General features: G+C 40.4%; 2 protein-coding genes and 1 long non-coding RNA gene across 3 annotated transcripts in view; 2 read left to right on the top strand and 1 right to left on the bottom strand.

The window, feature by feature from the left end:
- LOC120720026 overlaps nt 1-17,465 on the bottom strand; it is a 25,261-nt gene extending 7,796 nt beyond the window's left edge. Inside the window, exon 1 of the long non-coding RNA XR_005692776.1 lies at nt 17,372-17,465. This is a non-coding gene — a long non-coding RNA (uncharacterized LOC120720026). The remainder of the gene's footprint in view (nt 1-17,371) is intronic.
- On the top strand, nt 15,460-16,671 carry LOC120720025 (late histone H2A.2.2-like). Its single transcript, XM_040009622.1, has 2 exons — nt 15,460-15,483; nt 15,700-16,671. Exon 2 carries the CDS (start codon nt 15,730-15,732, stop codon nt 16,144-16,146), a length of 417 nt encoding a protein of 138 aa, XP_039865556.1. The 5' UTR covers nt 15,460-15,483; nt 15,700-15,729; the 3' UTR covers nt 16,147-16,671.
- Nucleotides 17,308-19,201, top strand: part of ppp1r37 (protein phosphatase 1, regulatory subunit 37) — a 52,952-nt gene continuing 51,058 nt past the window's right edge. Inside the window, exon 1 of the mRNA XM_040009620.1 lies at nt 17,308-19,135. Coding sequence (XP_039865554.1) covers nt 18,400-19,135 — 736 coding nt within the window. The 5' untranslated portion in view covers nt 17,308-18,399. The remainder of the gene's footprint in view (nt 19,136-19,201) is intronic.

Raw genomic sequence — 19,201 nt, forward strand, 5'->3', positions numbered from 1 at the left:
CCTATAAGTGATTAACAGCTTATGTCACCATAAATATTAGGGCTTTATTTCTTCCCAGGCTTCAGCATGTACCTCTAATCTCTGGCTTGGTTTCCAGGTTTTGTGACCTGTGGATTTTGCTGGCAATGCCTCTTTGTTTCTTGTCTAGCGTGAGGTTTTAACCACAGGATTTGGGTTAGCTGCTAAATTGTGTGGAGTCACATTAACTCCTGTGCAAGTACATCCGCTAAATCTGAGGGAGCTGTCAGTATATTTCAATGCAGGTACTGTCTGACACAAAGCCTCCCTCCTATCAGGCAGCAAGGGGGAGGAAGGCAGGAAAAGCAACAGGGAAATTCAAGGAACAGAGTGACAAGAGGAGGAAATGAGTTAAAACTCAGACTAAGCCTTAAATTTATTAGGTCCACTAACATAAAAGGTCAGTGTATTCCCCCTTCATCCTGCATCAGAGGCATATAATACCATCGCAACACACTTTTTGGTGGCACGTAAATAAACGGCAAAGTCAACAAAACAAAAAGGTGCCAGAGTGAGAATTGTAAAGACATACCCTCATCTTTACCTTGCTTTAATCCTTCCTTTCACTCTTAGGCATCTTCACAAAGCAAGTTTATTTTTCAGCGTACTTTTTCTCTACTCCGGACTCCCTCATTGCTATTGCACATGTCTTAGTCTGAAATCAGGGTTGATAACAGATGCATGAATAACCATGGCTCAGCACAGCGGCAGTACATGATGCTCCTGAGATGCATTAACACAGACTGGAGTCTTTCCAGCATCCCTCTAGAAAAAGTAGAAGGAGTAAAGAAGAAAAAAATGAGACGCGAGAGGGGAAAGAGAAAAAAAAGAGAGAGAGAGGAGGGGGGAGGCCTGGCATAAAGATTAGATTAGCACTTTAAAACATCTGTTAACTCGTCCGGCTCTAGCTACCGCTCCCCCACATATAGGAGCCAGATTTCACATTTTCTTTCCCTCCACCTTCCCACCCTTGCTCTCCACTTCTCATTACTCTTCACACAATCTTTTTGTCTGTCACTAATCCATTATAACGATAACAGCAGTTTAATTTATGGCTTATAAATGAGGTAATATCATTTAAAACAGTACAACCAAGGGCCCATGTGTTAAACTTTATTTACATTTTTCCCTCATGACCAGTGGTTACCAGAGGTGTAAGGTTAAAATCAAAGACTTCCATGGTACTTTTTTTAAAATTAAGATTTAAATGTCTTTTGTTGTCATGGCATGGTCATGCTTAACCTACAAAAAACTGTCTGTGCCCACATATTGTGGGCTTTGCATTAACACACTTTTTGGTCCTATACCTGGTCCCCTTCCTCTTCACCCCATCAATACTGGGTGCTTTTTTATTCTTTGGTTGTTTTTAGATTGACCTTTCCATGATCTATGAGCATAAACAATTAATAAACAATAAGTCAAGAATGAACCTGTAAAGCTAAGCTTTTAACCCAAACCTGAAGAGAAAATCTTAAAGGTCTTCAGAATCATGGAAATTTGACATTCTGTTTTGCGATATGATGAAAAGGAAAAGCAAGTAAATCCTCCTTGAATTGACGTTATACAGTGGCAAGTTTAGTAATCATGCGGTTTGCTGCATCTCTAACAGATCATGTCCTGGCACCCTACTGACGTATTTAGAATTTCTCTTTTGAGTGTGGAATGAGACATGAAATAATGCTTCATAAAGAATGAATATGTAGCAAAACCTAAATTCTTCATCATTTATTGTGTCTTCATATTTGAATACGGTGCTACTAAAATAATTTGTGGGTTTCTCATAACTTTTTCTTTAAATGGAAAACAAAGAACTCAATAACTGTTTGTGATGTGTTCATTTTAAGGTTTTATAGACACTAAAAATTATGTTACCTCGAAGCTGACTTGTAACAGTTTGCTACACTGAGGAAGAGCACTGACTGCACTTTATTTTAGTCAGATTTTACTCTGGTATCAAACTGGAGTTGTTTTGGTCTAAGGGTTTAATCCTGTCCCAGTGGCTGGTGTCAGCCTACACTTGCAGGTTTGGTGCAGGGAGTTCACTCACTTTGGATGGTCACATAGTTTCTGTTTCCACATTTTCTACAGCGGTGTTTTATTTTAGTAGTGTTATTAACATTTTATAATACTTTTCACAGACTACTCCCAGTGCTTCATCAGTGGGCGGCTGGCTTCCCTGCCTATAGCACTGGAGCGTCTGTATTCTTTCTTTCTTCTCTTTGTTATAATGTAGGAAGTGCAAAAACCAATTATGGTAGTAAATCCAGAGTGATGTTACTGCTTCATTAAAGCTCCAGTTTTTGCAATTTAACTATGTTAAACTTAGTATACATAATATAGAAATTTGCTATATGACCAATTTAGCGTCAGCATTTCCACCTACCCAGAGGATTGAGGTTTTAAGGCTTGATAATGTGTGTTACATTAAACACCATCGTCCAGCCCTGCAAGTGAAGGCCAGGGACAGCATGCCTCCACTGTTCACATCGCCATTATGTACCCTTTGGGAAGAAAGCATTGGCCGGGTATGGAGGAAAAGGGTTTCCTCCATTCCTTTCCCCTGTAGCTGAGAGTTTGCTTCCAGCTGCATAAGCTGCAACTCCAAAGGGAGGAAGGGTGGGAACAGTATCAAGGCAAAGCGATGGAAAGACTGATATCCTCTAATCTTCATTGGTGGGCTGGTGGAGACTCAATTATTTTGTCAGATAATGAAGAGATGAGCCGAGACTCTTGAGGGACCACAGGAATGCTAATCCAAAACCACATATTTGGATTTCATGTACTCTTAAATAAACTGCATGATATCTCTAGAAAAGCTCACTGACACACCCAACGACTTTGAAAAGTCTAATCTGCCACTAAATAACAAGCAATGCCCAGCCCTTTGAACATAAGTATCTACGAAAAGAATATATCCATTACAGATCTGACCAGATCCCATTGTCAATTTGGAGTATTTTTTTAAAGACATAGGACATTTGAGTTGTTATTATCCTGTCATCTGTGGGAAACAAGAACATCTGTGTAACTGACAAAGCACAAATCAGTTGTTTGTGTTAGAAACTGACACGGATGGCTGGATGGCTGTGTGCTTCAAAAAAGTAACATCCATGGGTTTCCTGATCATTTTCACAGCAAGAAGATGTGTTTTTTGTAAAAGTGGTCAAGGCAATAGCTGTAGTTACATTGTTAAAACATTTGTTAATGTTTCTGACAGACCTGAATGTAACATGTAACACAAATCAGGAAGCACAGTGCTACAGTGGTACAGTAGATCAGCGGTCCCCAACCTTTTTTGCGCCACGGACCGGTTTATGCCCGACAATATTTTCACGGACCGGCCTTTAATGTGTCGTGGATAAATACAACAAAATAAAACTAGTACCGGTACCGAAAAAAAGAAGATTTATTCATAACACACGTGAAAAGACCCAGGAAAACCGAGTTAACGATAAATACGATAACAAAATAACGCTGAAAACCGATAAAAACCCTGAAAACCATACATTTCACACCTGAGCCTCAACTCTCGTGGCCCGGTACCAAACGACTCACGGACCGGTACCGGTCCGAGGCCCGGGGGTTGGGGACCGCTGCAGTAGATGACAACAAGGATGCCCATTTTTAAAACCAGGCAACCTTTTCGTGTGGAGTTTGCATGTTTCTTCCTGTACGTGCTCGGGTTCTCTCCAGCTACTCCAGCTTCCTCCCACAAAGACATGCATGTTAGATTTAAAGGTGATCATGAATGGATGTGTGTTTCTCTTTGTTAGCTCCGGCCCCCTGTCCAGATGCTGAATCTGATAAGTGGTTAAGAAACTGGATGAGTGGATGCAGCAGCAGGAGCCACCTAAAAACAGTCAGCACTGATCATAAAAGCCAAACGCTTCATATAGACACATGTAGGGTTTTGATGTTAACATGTGCTGTACAGGTGCCATCGAGGAAGGATGTCCTGTTGTGAATCCTGGACTGACCAATCAAGGTTCATTAACAGAATTCTGTATATATTTAAATTTTGGGGGGATGTAAACAGGCTCTCCAAAGCTAGGCTTATGTGTCAAAGTGAGCATATTTACATGTGGAATCCTGCCCTACTTATTATATCTACATTTGCCAGGTATGACCAGCTGTTTGTGGCTGGATACTCTAAAAATAATGTTTTCACTGAAACACAATATTCTTCATGGCCTGCTATAAGCTCCTCTTATTTATTTAGCAGTTGTATGTCCCCTTCTCTGTTTTTAATCTTTTTCTGGCTCTAGTAAAACACAAACTTTATTTTAATTTAAAATCCAGCTTTTCACCATTGACCAGATGTCCAGCTGAGATTACTGGAAACATGTACCCTCTTTAAATAAAAACAAGCCGCCACATGGTCCTGCAGATTCCGAAAAACCTGGTCTGAGTCAAGATCAGGTGTGTGTATGTGTGCATGTGTGTGTTTGGCAGATTGCAACAAAAGCTAGTAGGAAGGAAGAAAGGAGAAGCCAGCCAAGAGGCCATGGAGCAGCTCCATCTGAGCGCTTACGGGACATCAACAAAGCCTGTTGTAATACCAGTGAGCACTATAACAGGTGTCCATATTATTCTGAAGATCACCGACAATAGAACTGAGTGAAAATCACTTCAAAATTTTTAGCTAATATGAAATGGTATTAGGTTTCATTTGGAGGAAGAGAAAGAGACATCCTGATTGTGGTGTGGTCATGGAATGGAAACGCTAAAAACACATCTTATAAACATCCTTCACACTCCATTTGAATTCATTTATTTAGGAAGCTGTTCAGGAACTGAAGGCTGGGAGGGCTGACTCTATAACATCACCCACAATGGTAACAAAAGCTGGAGGAAGTGTGAGTATATCCATTATATCAACATATAGGCAGAAAAGCAAGAATGTTAAGAAAACCATGCATCACTCACAACCTGACAAAACTGCTGTGTAGCTGCAAAAGATCAATGTTAAGATTTTGAAAATAAGACAATTTAAAGCAAATAAAATGTTTGAAACAGCCAGAGTCTGTAGGGTACAATAAATCATTTAAATCATCATTTAATGCTCCTCATTCCTCAGGAGAAATCCGAGTTTTACTGCTATGAGTATAACTTCAAGGTCAGTAAACCCATACGTTCAGTCATTACCGCCCAACCTGGGCATATTATTTTAAATAACTATATATTTCATAACAGCAGCATCTTGGTGGCTATTTCATTTTCTAAATCAGTATAGATCTGATTCACAGTGATTCCTGAATCCTTTCTGTTTGCTGCTTGGTAGATGTTCTCATGCATACACATGCCTCGGATGTCTGTGCCACTGGTACCTTATTAATGAGGGCCTTACAGAGTAAGTCGTAAATCTCTTGCTCTTATTGGAGCATATCTTTGCTTGCATTTAGTTTTAAATAACTAATACACTGCAGTTATCTTTCACCAACATAAATATGTGTCATCTACTAGCGATATGTCCCAGGTGTGAACAGTCTCCCACCTGCCTGAAACAGCTGGGATAGACACCCGAGACCCTGGAGACTTAAAACAGTGGTGAAGCTTCCCGGGAGTGGCCAGCCTACCAAAATGTGCATGTCGATGACTCATCCAGCAGGTCACAGAGGAACCCATCTAAAGAACTGCGGGCCTCGTTTGGCTGAGTTAAGTCAGAGTTCATGATTCAACAATAAGAAAGAGACTGGGCAAAAATTAGAGAGTTCCCAGGAGAAAACTACTGCTGACCAAAACAAGCAAAAAGACTCATCTAACATTTAGCAAAAAACAACTAGATGTACCCCTAGATGTGAGAATTTGGGGAAAATATTCTGTGGACTGACTAGACAAAAGCTGAACTTTTTGGAAGGTCTGAGTGTCACTAGATCTGGTGTAAAACTAACAGCATTTCATAAGAAAGAACATCATACAATCAATCAAATATGGCAGCAGTGGTGTGATGGATGACTTGCCATAATTGATGGAACAATGAATTCTGCTCTCTACCAAACTGTCCGGCCATCAGTTTTTGGTCTGATGCTGAAGCATACTTGAATTATGCAGCATGATAATGATCCAAAACAAAACAGCAAGTCCATCTCTGAATGCCTAAATAAGACAAAATAAAGCTTTTGGAGTGCCCTAGACCACACCCGTTAGCATGATTCATTCTTGAAAACTCTTAAATCTGGCTGAACTGAAAGCATTGTGCATTTATTAATAAACATAAATATACTCTAATACTAGATTTATATTGGCTTATTGATCAGCAATGATCAAGTGTAAACCAAAGATCAACATCAAGTTCATGACAAGCCACAATTAAGCAATCGCTTTCTTCTGTCCTGGGGTCTTGATATTGGGATCCGTCTCCCTAACCCTCTTCCAGTCTTACACAATATCCTGAATAACAGGTCTGTTTGGAGCCAGAATGAGAAAACCAAGCCTGGAGCTGTACAAGAGCATTGCGTCTTCCCTCAAAAACACACAAACATACACAGACATGCACACAAATAAACACAAATGTGAGAACGTCCTTGAGCTGTCATCACAGAGACTTGAAACATACAGCAGATTATTTTTGTATCAGACAGGGAGGGACCCTGAGGCGTTGCGTGGTTCAGATGGGAGGAAAGAATGAGATTGTGGTAAAGCGGTAAAAGACAGAACCAAATCTGACCAAGAACAGGAAAGATAGAAAAACAGACACACAAAAAATAAATAAAAAATATTCCAAAATACAGCTTCTTGCACAATCGTGTAGCAGAGTTAACCATATCACAGACATACACCATATAAAATGTCAGAATCTACAGAATTTGCTTATTTAGATCAAAAATACAAGATTTTTCTTGTTTATTTTAACCTTGGTGATAGCTCCCATATACACTACCAGTCAAAAGTTTTAGAACAAACCAATTTTCAATTTTTTACTGAAAGTTATGCAGTTTAATGTCTCATTGCACTATGAAATGAAAGCATATTACAAATAAGCAATTGGAGTGAAAAAAAGAAATCATGGAATCAATTTATAGACTAAACTAAACTTTTGACTCATCAAAGTAGCCACCTTTAGCAGATATAACAGATATAACCCATAAATTTGTGGCACTTGTAGGCTGCTTTTCTTTCACTCTTCTGTCCAGGTCATCCCAAAATAGCTACACGAGCTTTAAGTCTGGAGCCTGTGCTGGCTACTCCATGTTTTCAAGCTTACCATCTCGTGTGTTTTTTTCCTGAGGTAGTTCTAGCATAGCTTGGACTTATGTTTTGGGTCATTATCTCGCTGTAGGATGAACCCCTGACCAACTAGACGTATACCAGTGGGTACTGCATGGCACTGCACAATGCTGTGGTAGCAACAGAGAACAGCCCAATGACAAGCCCCAGAGCACAGGTAGTATAACAATAATAATGGATGCATCTTTCACAGTATCGCCCACTGGTTTCTGAAGCCCCGTTTTGAAACCTGACATGAGCACTTCTGCTGTCGCCAGATCTGATGAGGTTGGCCAGATCTGACTGTAAAACCCATGCTGATTGGCTAGGGACAGTGAGCATGTGGTCACATACATGAACGAAGACAATCATCCATTGTGAAACCTATTATGACCAAGATTTAGTATGACCCAAAATGAGCGACTGAGCCCATAAACTCATCAGGAAAGCCTTCAGATAAAATGCAAGTTTAAGGGACTTCCACATCCCTTTATTGTTCTGAACAAGAAGCTATGTTATGCCAGCGACCACAGCTGTCACTTGAAGCCTCAAGTGTCCACTTTGTGACTCCATTACTTAAGACTATGTAGCTCTTATACAAGTCCATGGGTTCCACTCCAAGTTTTAAATGATAAATGAGCACTCCACTCTTATATCCATGCCTTTTATACTGTATGGAAGCAATGCAACACACAGATTCTAGGTCTGAGCAGCTGTCTCAGCCATGGGCAAAAGACGACAACCAATAAAATTCTACAAGGTAATTAGTGCAATGACCATAAAAATGAAGGGTTAAAACAGTCTAGTGTCCCACTTGTAAAAGTGGATAAAACACACAGTCCAAGGCCAGAGCCAGCTATACTGTGAGTCTGTTACACTTTACATGCTGACAGCTTCAACAGGGAACAGCAATTGTCCTCCAAGAAGCATCATGCTGTAAATAGAAGGCCGGCAGTCACCCCGATCTCAGCAAACCAACTCTGCCTTTGTGCTGCGGCATATAGTAAGCCCAGGCCTGTTTGTAGCGTGGGCTTTAAATAGACCTGAGTCTCATTGCAATCAAATACACCTGCCAATTAATCCAACCCCATCACAGCCATTGGCTCACAGCAACTGTGACAGACAAAACCAGTCCCTAAATAGTGCCCATTTCCCAGAGCATTTCCCCAGATTTTTCCCAAAGATAAAAATTAATTTAGCTTGTGACTTTTCAGTGTAATCAAACCTTATAACACTAATCATTTTTCCCTTTCACCTCTCAGTAGCACATTACTCCAGACCACCCGAAGGGACTCTGGAAATGTTACTCATCTGTCACAGGTAATTATTCTTTTCCTTGCCAGATGAAGGATCATACTTTACAGTGTGAAACAAACTTTACAGATTCAAGTTCATGTGTTTATGTTCAGGAAAAACATGCCACAACTTCCTCAGTGACAACCTGGGAATTGTTTCTGTCAAAAGAATTAGAGAAATTCTGGGAAACCACCAGCTGTGAAACAGTGTAATATGCTAAGTTTATTAGAGACCAGAGTTATGCAGGTTGTCCAGAAAAGATTGTATATTGTGTGGGAAAATGCTATTGCAAACATTATTTTTTGTGATGGAATCCAGAAAGCACTAATATTAAATGGACAGTAACCTCTATGGCATAGGTCCATCTCTCTTCCCCATCGATGTCTGTTTCTATAAGGTGGGAATGTGACCAGTCAGAGGGGGCAGGAGGAACCATTGCCAGGACTGCCACTTCCTACATGGCGGTTCTCAGGGAAGTGGGAGGGCTGGGAACAGGAAACTCCATTAAACACATCACAGACAGACGGAAATGAATATTTAAAGAAATGAAGTGTGTGAATGCCTGTGTGTGTGTACGTGTGTGTGTCTGTGTGTGTGTGTGTGTGTGTGTGTGTGTGTTGGATGATGAGGTACCAAGGGTGTATGGAGGAGAGAGAGAGAGAACAGGAAGAGAACTGCATTAAAAAAATAGCAATACTGTGGAGAATATTGCGACAGAGAGCCAAAACAAGTTATGGCTGAAAAGAAAGAAAGGCCGAAAGGAAAGAGAGAAAACAGATGGAGGAATTAAAGTGGGGAGGAATGGGAGTTTTGCACAGGTGGGATGGATGGATGGGTGGTTGGGTAGATGATGAAAAATCTCTTTGTCCTTCGTTCTTCCCCCATCTTCTAATGACGTGGCAGTGGATTTGCGCTGCCTGTCTTCTGCTGGTCAGTCCCCACACATGGATGTTCAGTGCCAAATCCTACCCCGATTTTATATCTCCCGAGGTCCATCCTGTGTTTTTATAATGTTTAAAAAGGGAAATGGTATTTTTTTTATTGGGAAACCAGTGTGGACATATGGTAGCCATCACAGCAGGCTTAGGACATGAGGAGGATGTAAAATTATGCAAGCAATGAGAAGGTGGAGGGCAGAGGAGAGGATGGTACAGGAGGGCTTCATGTTGGCTCTGCTACTACTGCAGGGCCAGTAACACATGAAGTCTTTTTTATTCCAAAGCTGATGGCTTTGATTTCACACACAACTGCCCTTGCTCATGTATGGAGATGAACAAATTAATGTTCTACAGTCAACTTTTTTGTTTATTATTTTTGTCTGAAATCACCCCCCAAAAAACTGTATGCAGTGAAGTGGAAGTTCAACATTTGTTTTGCATGTGGGAAAAAAGCTAGAACAGCTTATCCCACTACAAGAAAGTCAAGGTTAGTCAACATGTGTATGCATTTACTAAAGGATATCAGACTTCGTCATTAAACATCAAATTTGCTCATTAAGAGCAAAAATCCAGGAAGATTTTTGTTTATTTTAACCTTTTTTACAGATCTTGTTTTTTCTACCTGCCAAATGAAACAAAGACATTGTTCAATTAGTGACTATTAGTGGTTATTTTACTGATATTATCATAGCAAATGTATTTGTTAAAAGGTTATACAGAAAATTCAGTAAGACATATATGCCCGCGCGCACACACACACACACTTGCTTTATCATGCTTTATATTAAGAACACACACAGAGTACAGATTAACCTGATCGCAAACAAATAAACAAATGAATAAACACTGATGTATTGATTAGACATTAATAGGAAAATGCGGAATCTTGCAAATTAAACACAATTAAACACATTTAGCATTACTGTAATGCTTCATCTACGAAACACTACAGATTCATAGTGTACCTTAATAATGTAAGAATTCTTAAAAGCTTTAAACCAGGCTGTTGTTTCAGTGGACAGTGTGAACATAACTTTGTGGTCTTTTCTTGTTCACAGCTGTTTATATTACATCATGTATATAAAGGTCAGCTCCAGCATGTCTTCTCCTGTTTCTTAAACAGCATTTACTGCTGCATCACTCTACTTCTATTATATTTAAAATAAGTAAACGACGAATAATGATTTTCTTGTGAGATTTACATGAGAAGATCAAAACTGCTCTCAATTGTGTTGTAAATATTAAGATCTTAGCTGTATATAAAAACTGAAAATAGTAGGAAACAGCAAGCCTGTGGTCCTCCACTCACACCTGCTCATTTATGCATGTTCAGATAAGCCTCTTGCCCCCAGTTTCTCGTCATTCTTGTACAATAAACTACGCCCCCCCCCCACTTGCACTTTGAAACAGTATGGGTAATAATCATCACATAAATAATACACATAAAACACATGAACACAGAATGCCAGGATTTAACTCAGGAAATAACTGTCTCCTGCAGCGGTTTCTCTTTTATTTAACAGGAGTGAGCCCAGACTGTTGCTGAAACAGTTATGGAAAAACGATCAAAGCCTTGTAGGCAAGTTTTTTTTTCAAGAAGCGACAGACTTTAAGCACCCGAGGATCCTGGGACCTCTGAGCACCCGGCTGCACTGTGTGTCCAAAAGGTTTCATAATTAACATGGATCCAGAGGGTGACTCACTGTCCGGTTACTGTGGAAACCTCACATTAATTGTCCCATTATTAACTTCAAATTACTGGAAGGGCCAGATGGATCCACCACCTTTTTTTCTGCTGTCAAGACAGAGTATGTTGCTAATGTCGCTGTCATGTGGGACTATATAAATCAGAGAAAAGTAGTTAATGATAAATAGGCTATTATCTGCTGAAAGAGGTGAGCAGTCACAATGAAAAATTTCCAACATTTGGTCATTTTCTGTGGGTTATTGCCCTTTCAAAACCGGCAGTGATTCAGACATCACACCACTCATTCGTGGGTATATAATCATATGAGCGTGTCTGCACGTACAAAAGAAGTCACTGACCCTTTGAGTTTGTTGTAGAAGATTGATTGCTGTACAAAGATGAGGCACAGGCTACACTGACATCTCCATAAAACTGAGGAAAAAGTAGGGGTAACAGCACAATCCTCCTAAAAGCCACATCTACAGAGTTATTGCAGCTCCAGGAAAAGAGAAACAGGCTTCTGTGTGTCAGCTAAAAAGAGTTAGGCTGTCTTAACTATTTACCTATCCACCTGCCCCTTGTGCAAAGGGAGAGGCTAAGACATAACGGTAAAGTAAGGTTTTTGAAAAATGGCATACAAGGGAATGATAAGCTGTGTTATATAAATTACTGGCAGTTAGCAAACACAAAAGGAATCTTGTTAGGAGCTTTGGTGTCTGGTTTTGCCGTCAATCTCTGAGTTTAATGGTATGTTTGGATCATTTCTCGGCTCCCTCTGCTCTTTCTTTCATCTCTCCTCTTCTCCCGGCAGCAGACTGCAAACTTCAGTGTTAGTAGCTACTGTTGCTAATAAATACAGAGGGCCTGTAGCCTTCATCCAGACAAAGATCCTCAGGAGAACCTCACAAAAACAAATGGCTACTCTCAATGATGACAACTCGCATGATAAAACACTAAAGTTTACAGTCTTATACAGTGCTTAGGTCTCGACTGAACGCAAATGAATTGTGGTAAGAAACACCTCAATGTGTGTGCTGTCAACATACTTCACTTGAAAGTCGGGCTGCAGAGGTATGTATTGTGAACTGCTTTGTGACGGCCTGTGAGCCGTGTTCTGTCCTCCTCGTGTCGGGAGGATGTTGAGAGGTTAAACAGAATCGCATCCAATCTGTCCAAGGACGACCTGCTGGGAAGGTCCCTGCTTAATTTGTCTTTCCACTGCTCTGCTGATTGGCCCTTTGCCATACTTTAAAGTTAATTCTAACAGTCAAAATGTCTCTCTCTCTTTCACCCTCACTCCTTCTACACTGAGTAGAAGGTAAACAGTACAAGGGATGAAGCGTGTTGCCTTCCAATTTGGCAGTGAAAATGCTGACAATGACAAAGCAGCCCATTATTCAATCAAAGGAAATTTCTCACGCATTTAAATACTTTTAATTAACATGACAAAGTTTGCTTTTTCCATTTTGCTAAATGTGTGCAGCAGGCAAATAAAAAGCTTATTTGGTGAGGTAAACAATCATTTTAACAACTGATCTGTAGTTCTTTATCAGATAAGAAAAAAGAAAACAATAAATTAGCATCACAGTCACATTAACAAAGTGTGTATGAATTTTCTTGAGCTTTTGGCCATATCACAGATGAAGAACTCTTCCATTCTGATGAAACAGTATATGTTTTTCAGTTTGCACTTTATTTTTCTCTGAAGTAAAAGTGAGCTCAAACTCTCTTTTACAAACGAAACTTTGCAGCCATAAAAACTAAAACATAAAAAGTGATCGCCTTAAATGCATCTGAATAGCTATAAAGAATTGATATGCTAAAACAAAAAAACAAAAAAAAACTATAATGTAATGTAAGAAGCTACTACAGGACCATGGAATATTGTTGGAAAATCTTATAAAAGGAATGAATCATATGTTTCTTCCAACTACAAAACGAGATGTCATCATAAATACTGATATAAAACATTGGCCTTTAAAGCTGAGTGACCAGCAATGAGTTGACTTCTTCAAACCTTAAACTTTATCTTGGTTTCCGAGAACGCTGTAATGAAATCCTTGTATTTTAGGTACAAGATGAGTCATCACTGCTTCACAAGCAGTTAATAAGTACATCAGGCACTCTGGGAATCAGATACACCAAGCACCTAATCATAAAGTGGAGGCTCATGACACCAATAAGTGTGAATTTATAAGTGTTCCCTCACTGACAAAGCCTCACGATGTTCTATCAGAGGCTCCAAGTTAAATGAAGTCTGTGCTGCCATCTGCTGTTGATTTCTTCCTAAGCTCTTGAGTCCTATTGATGACACATGCAGAATAATCTTTTTCTCAAGTCAGTCAGTTTATTAATTACAGCTGAAAAATGGAACCGCAAAACTTAATTTTCACACCACATTCTAAAAAAAACGGATTCTCTTGAAGCACCAAATGATTAGAATCAAACCTTTCCTGTTCAAACGCACAGCCAATGAATTTAACAGCATATTGAGCAACATAAAACAGCGTTCAGGACATTTAACTCCAGAAATTCAAAGCAAACAAAATCAGTCCTGCCACCCTCATGTCACCATTTCTGGCAAGTCGACAAAAACGCAGGGGTTACAAAATGAATATGACCTGCGTTTACTGACCACTTTGGAAGGTACACCTGTTTAACTGCTCGTTAGCACAAATATCTAGTCAACTAGTCACTTGTCAGCAACTCAACCTGATGAAATTCCAACTGAGCATCATAATAGGGAATAAAGATGATTTAAGTCACTTTGATATGTTTGCTGATGCCAGATAGGTCTGAGTACTTCAGAAACTCACACTCTGCTGGGATTTTCCCATACAGCCATCTCTAGGGTTTACAGAGAATGGTCCAAAAAAGAGAAAATATCCAGTGAACAGAAGTTCTCTGGGAACATGCCTTGCTGATGTCAGAGGTCAGATGAGAATGGCCAGAATGCCAGTAGCTCAAATAATTATTTGCTACAACCAAGGTATGGAGAAGATCGTCTCTGAATACACAACACGTTGAACCTTGAAGACCACACTGGATGTCACTCCTTAAAACAGGAAACTGAGGTTGCAGTTCACAAAGGCTCACCAAGATTGGAAAATAAGAAGTTGGAAAAACATTGCCTGGTCTCAATCTTTTCTGCTGCAAACTTTGTATGGTAGGGTCAGAATATGGCATAAAAAATGTGAAAGCATGGATTCATCATAACCTGTATTAATAGTTTAAAGTGGTAGGTATATGTTAATGGTGTTGGGGATATTTTCTTGTTACACTTGGGGCCCCTTAGTACCAGGTCCATGGTTTTGTGATGAAGGTATATCTTTTGCTGGCTTTGTCCACCGTGTCACATCATCTTAAACTGGTTTTGTGAACATGATAATGAGTTTACTGCACTCAAATAACCTCCACAGTCATCAGATCCCAGTCCAGTTTAGTATCTTTGGGATGTGAAGGAATGGAATATTCACAGCTAAACATTCTTGAGCAACTGTGCAATGCTATCATGTTTGCAGCACACTGATAAACTATGCCATGAAGAATTAAGGCATATCTAAAGGAAAAAGGGAGTCTAACCCAGTATTAGCCAACAGTACCTAACAAAGTGACCAGTGGGTGTGTATACAGTATACTGTAACTGTTTTTAACTTCTGGCACATGTGACTTCCATTATGCATCAAGCACAAACACCCTACTGAGCAAAATGTAAGTGCTCTACAAAAATGAATAAATAAAATCAGCAAGAGTGAGAGTGGTTCATGAGCATTTTGTTCAGGGAATAGTTTTGTGCATTAGTAAGTCAGAAAATGTTAGGCATATTGAATGTTTCTGCTCATAATTAATAGTCCTCAGTACTGAAATACTGGATGAATTATAATGTATCAATCACACAAGTTTCGTAAATATCTAAATACTTCAAGCTCATGGTCTGTTTGGTGAAACTGCATAATGTTTTGTTGTTGTTTTACCAGCACACCAGCACTGCCTGTTTTATACAACTTTTGGTTGGAGGTATGCTCATTCACTGCACCTGAAGCTTAACTTAACTTAAATTATTATTATTTTTTTTTTTTTTTGCAAGGCCTCTTTCCCCCACGCACTCACTCACTCACTCACTACCAATTTAAATGTTATATATCAACATGTTCTGTTGTTCCTATGCCCTAACTGTAGATTAAGCAGTATTTTTATGTCGCCATCATTTGACCCTAACAATCAGCTCACACAGGTGAAAAAGAGTACCCAGGTGCCATTAATCAACAAGCCCTTCCCTGCTCCTATAAAAGGAGTATCCTGTCTATTCAGTGGACAGCTGCTGTTTTACAAGTACTGGTGAGTGTTTAGCTGTGAATTAAATGTTGGTGTTTGGGCTCCTCCTCGCCCCCTCTCAAGTGGCATAATCTAATTTGATAAACTGTGCATTTGAAGATTATAGTAACTCTAGTGTCCACACATGTTGCTACCTTTGTTTCAAACAGCATCTCATGTACCACTGCTGAATATTAATTTGACTTAAAACTCACTGAATTCTCTTCTTGGTCATTTTAGTTACTGGTCTTCTTCAAACTTGGGTTCAAGATGTCTGGCCGGGGGAAGAAGGCTGCACCCAAACCAAAATCTGCAGTTTCCCGGTCTTCCAGAGCTGGAATTAGTTTCCCAGTGGGCCGCATTCACAGGTTGCTCAGGAAAGGCAACTACGCTCAGCGGATTGGAGTTGGCGCCTCTGTGTACATATCTTCTGTCCTGGAGTATCTCTGTGCTGAACTCCTGGAGCTGGCGGGAAACGCCAGCCGTGACAACAAGAAGTCACGCATTGCTCCCCGGCACATCTTGCTGGCAGTGAAAAATGATGACGAACTCAACAAGCTGCTGGCAGGGGTCACAATCTCAGATGGTGGTGTGATCCCAAATATCCAGGCAAGCCTCCTGCCGAAGAAGACAAAAACACCAAAGGATGACAAATCTGCTAAAGATGTCCAGTCACAAGAGTTTTAATTATAAATGGTACCACTTTCAGAAAGGGTTTTAATGATAATAAAGTGAGTTTCTAAATTATGCTTGTCTTCAAACTTTTTGAGCTATCCAACTGGAAGTAGTACTGGTTGTGTGGGGTGTTTTTGTTTGTTAAAACCTTGACAGCCAGGGAACCAGATGTCTTGATGGCAGCTGGATAGAGTAGTGCAAATTTCTCTGAATGCTAAGGAAGTGTGCTTCATTTCCTACTTCCCGTAGCCAAGAAGGGTTCATCCTCTGAACAAAAGGGACCTTACTTGTACTCCGCCGTGTACAGCGTACTGATTTAGCTCCTCCACAGGACCTCTGGAAGTCTTGCAAAATAAGTTTCAACACTACATTCTTGGATGTCTTTTAGCTTAACACTACTCAGGTTTTGTGAAATACTCAGACAACTGTGACAGTTTTACCCAGCATCTTTTCATGGTGGGGTGGGGTATGTCAAAAGGGACACCTACCTAGTTTACAAGTCCAGTTGGAATAAATCATCTAAATTAGAAACCTGGTGTGTAAAATTAGCCTTGATGACTACACATGAAGTGAGTGTGGATGAATTATTTCATAATTGCTTCCTGCTAAGATCTGGGGTTCAAGGATCACTCCAGTTCATTATAGTTAAACTAGAAATAACCAGAATGGTGATTAGACTGAGTCATTGGTGCATCTGCTGGACGATGGTATTCCTAAATGACTGTTTCCTGATGTAGTTTGGTGTGTTTGTGCTGTACATGTTGTGGGCTAAATTCTTGCCCCAGAAACTAAACTCACCTTAAAAAATACAAAAAAACTGACTGCCTGTCGACATCCTTGTTGATTGCAGATAGTATGTCAGCCTGTCTGGGCTGGCTGACATAAAACAAAGTACTCCCACGTTCCCTTGAATCAAGATTCTCAGTATCCTTGAGTTTTTCCTGTCTACTAACGTCAAGGAATCCTTGCATTTGTATAGTTTGAAATGGAAGGGAAAAAAATATATGCACTATTAAAAAAAATCAAACATTCTATTTGGATGGGAATTTTTAAGCAAAACACTCGTTAACAAGACGTGAGGATTTTCCACTCAAACTTTAAAATATTGTCGTTTTGCAGCCCTCTATAGACACAGACGTTATACACGTGTATGTCTGCTCTTGTAACGTTGCGTCTGTTGGACGTACCCTAACGACGTGCTGACGTAAGACGTGTGAACAACAAACAGTTGTTGGACTTCAACAAGCTAGCGAAGGATAACGCTAGAGGAGAACAGGTTGAGCCTGCCTTTTCACGGAGAGAGAGACGCTTACGAAATCCGGGCGGTCGGAATATTTTATACATTAACTCCTAATAACTAACAGCGTAGGTACCGGCACGTGTAACCCGGCACAGTTCCCTCGTGCTAATGTTAGCAACACAAACATGCTCATTGCTGCTCGGAGTGTGACGCCTGTTTTTTTCCTGGCTGCCGCTGGTCGAGGGCTGTGATGCGAGCAGAGTTGCTGCACGGCAGAGGGTGAGACGGAGCTACAGTCGGATTATATTCGTCTTGACACGGAAAATGGACTTTCTCGGGGAGAAACAGACGGGGTCACGCAAAAAAGCGGGCATGCGACCGCACACGGGCCTGGATGTCATTGTTGGTCAACAACTTTAGCCCGCTAGCGAACGTTAGCTTGCTTTAATTCATGCAGATGAATTGGGTTTGTTGTCGGGCAGTAATCTCACTTTGCTAGCGTAATGGAGGCACCCTGAGTGACTTGTTTGTTTCAATTGATTGTCCTGCTCTTCTTAAATACTACTGGCAATGTGTTGAAGACCGGGGAGCCTTTCGTCGAATAATAGGACACGGTTGGTAAGAATTATTGAATGGTGAATACCTGCCCGAGTCATAGTTGAGCGAAGTTCTCTACGATTATGAATTATTACTGTAACAGTATCTATTTCACGCAGGTATAGCATATTTCTATTATTGATAGTTGTGTGAAATTGCACTTTATTTGGCCGATTTTTAAGTATGCACTGCAGCCACCTTTGAATTGGGGTTTATCGACATCTATTCAATCACCCCCTGATGTAAAAAATCAGCACTTGTATAGAAGTTGGTAAATAAAACGCCAAGATAGGTATTTATCTGCGTGTATTGTTATGAGCCAGGGCAAAGGCAGCCTTATCCATGTCATTTGGTTCCTAGTCACTGTTTAACCCGAGATCCCAGCTGTTCGGCACAGTTAAAGACTGAGTTTTACTGGAAATGAAAGCATGAATATCGAAGAGCAGTGTCTAGATTTGTGCAATGTCAAGATGAAAAACAACGTGGACGATGATCACAACACTACTAACAATACAGAAGGGGTTATCCCTCGGATCTCCGAATTGATGACTGACAGCAACACAGAAAAACAAAGCATTGTTCCTACGGAGGCCTCTGAAACTTACCTGATGCCTCAGCTCACTGACAACCTTCAGACAGCAGAGGAGAACAACCAGCAGGCACAAAACACAGTGGAAATTGATGAGGTCAATGGAAATGGAAAGAATAGTGCCCAGGACCCACCAGCGGTCGTGAACCCGACTGATTTTATCTTTTCTAATAGTGAGCAGCACGAGGAGAAAATGAAGGAAGATAAGGACAATAATCCTGCAAAGCTTGTTCTTGAAGAAGGGGATTATGGTGGGGACATGGACATAGGTGTGGATCTGAGTCTCGATGAGAGTGGGGTGCTGGAGGCTGAATCTGTAAATGTTAGATCACTGTCAGACAGTAATTTAGACTCAGTGTCCACTCCTCAGGATATCCCAGCTGGCAGCACGACAGAAAGCCAGGCTGATGCAAGCCAGACATGCAGCATAGAAGCTTCTGCCACAGATCCAGCTGGATTGTATCCCTCAGTGCAAGAGGGGGACACTAAACACAAAAGTGGCAAAAGGGTGACATTTCCCTCTGATGAGGATATCATCTCTGGAGCAGTGGAGCCAAAGGACCCCTGGAGACATGGTAATTTTTGTTTATTTTTTTTCTACATGTTTGGATGTGTGATTGAGTTAGTTCTGCGTGTCTGTT

This window comes from Simochromis diagramma, unplaced genomic scaffold (genome assembly GCF_900408965.1).
Source record: "Simochromis diagramma unplaced genomic scaffold, fSimDia1.1 OVJJ01000344.1, whole genome shotgun sequence".
NCBI classification, from domain to species: domain Eukaryota; kingdom Metazoa; phylum Chordata; class Actinopteri; order Cichliformes; family Cichlidae; genus Simochromis; species Simochromis diagramma.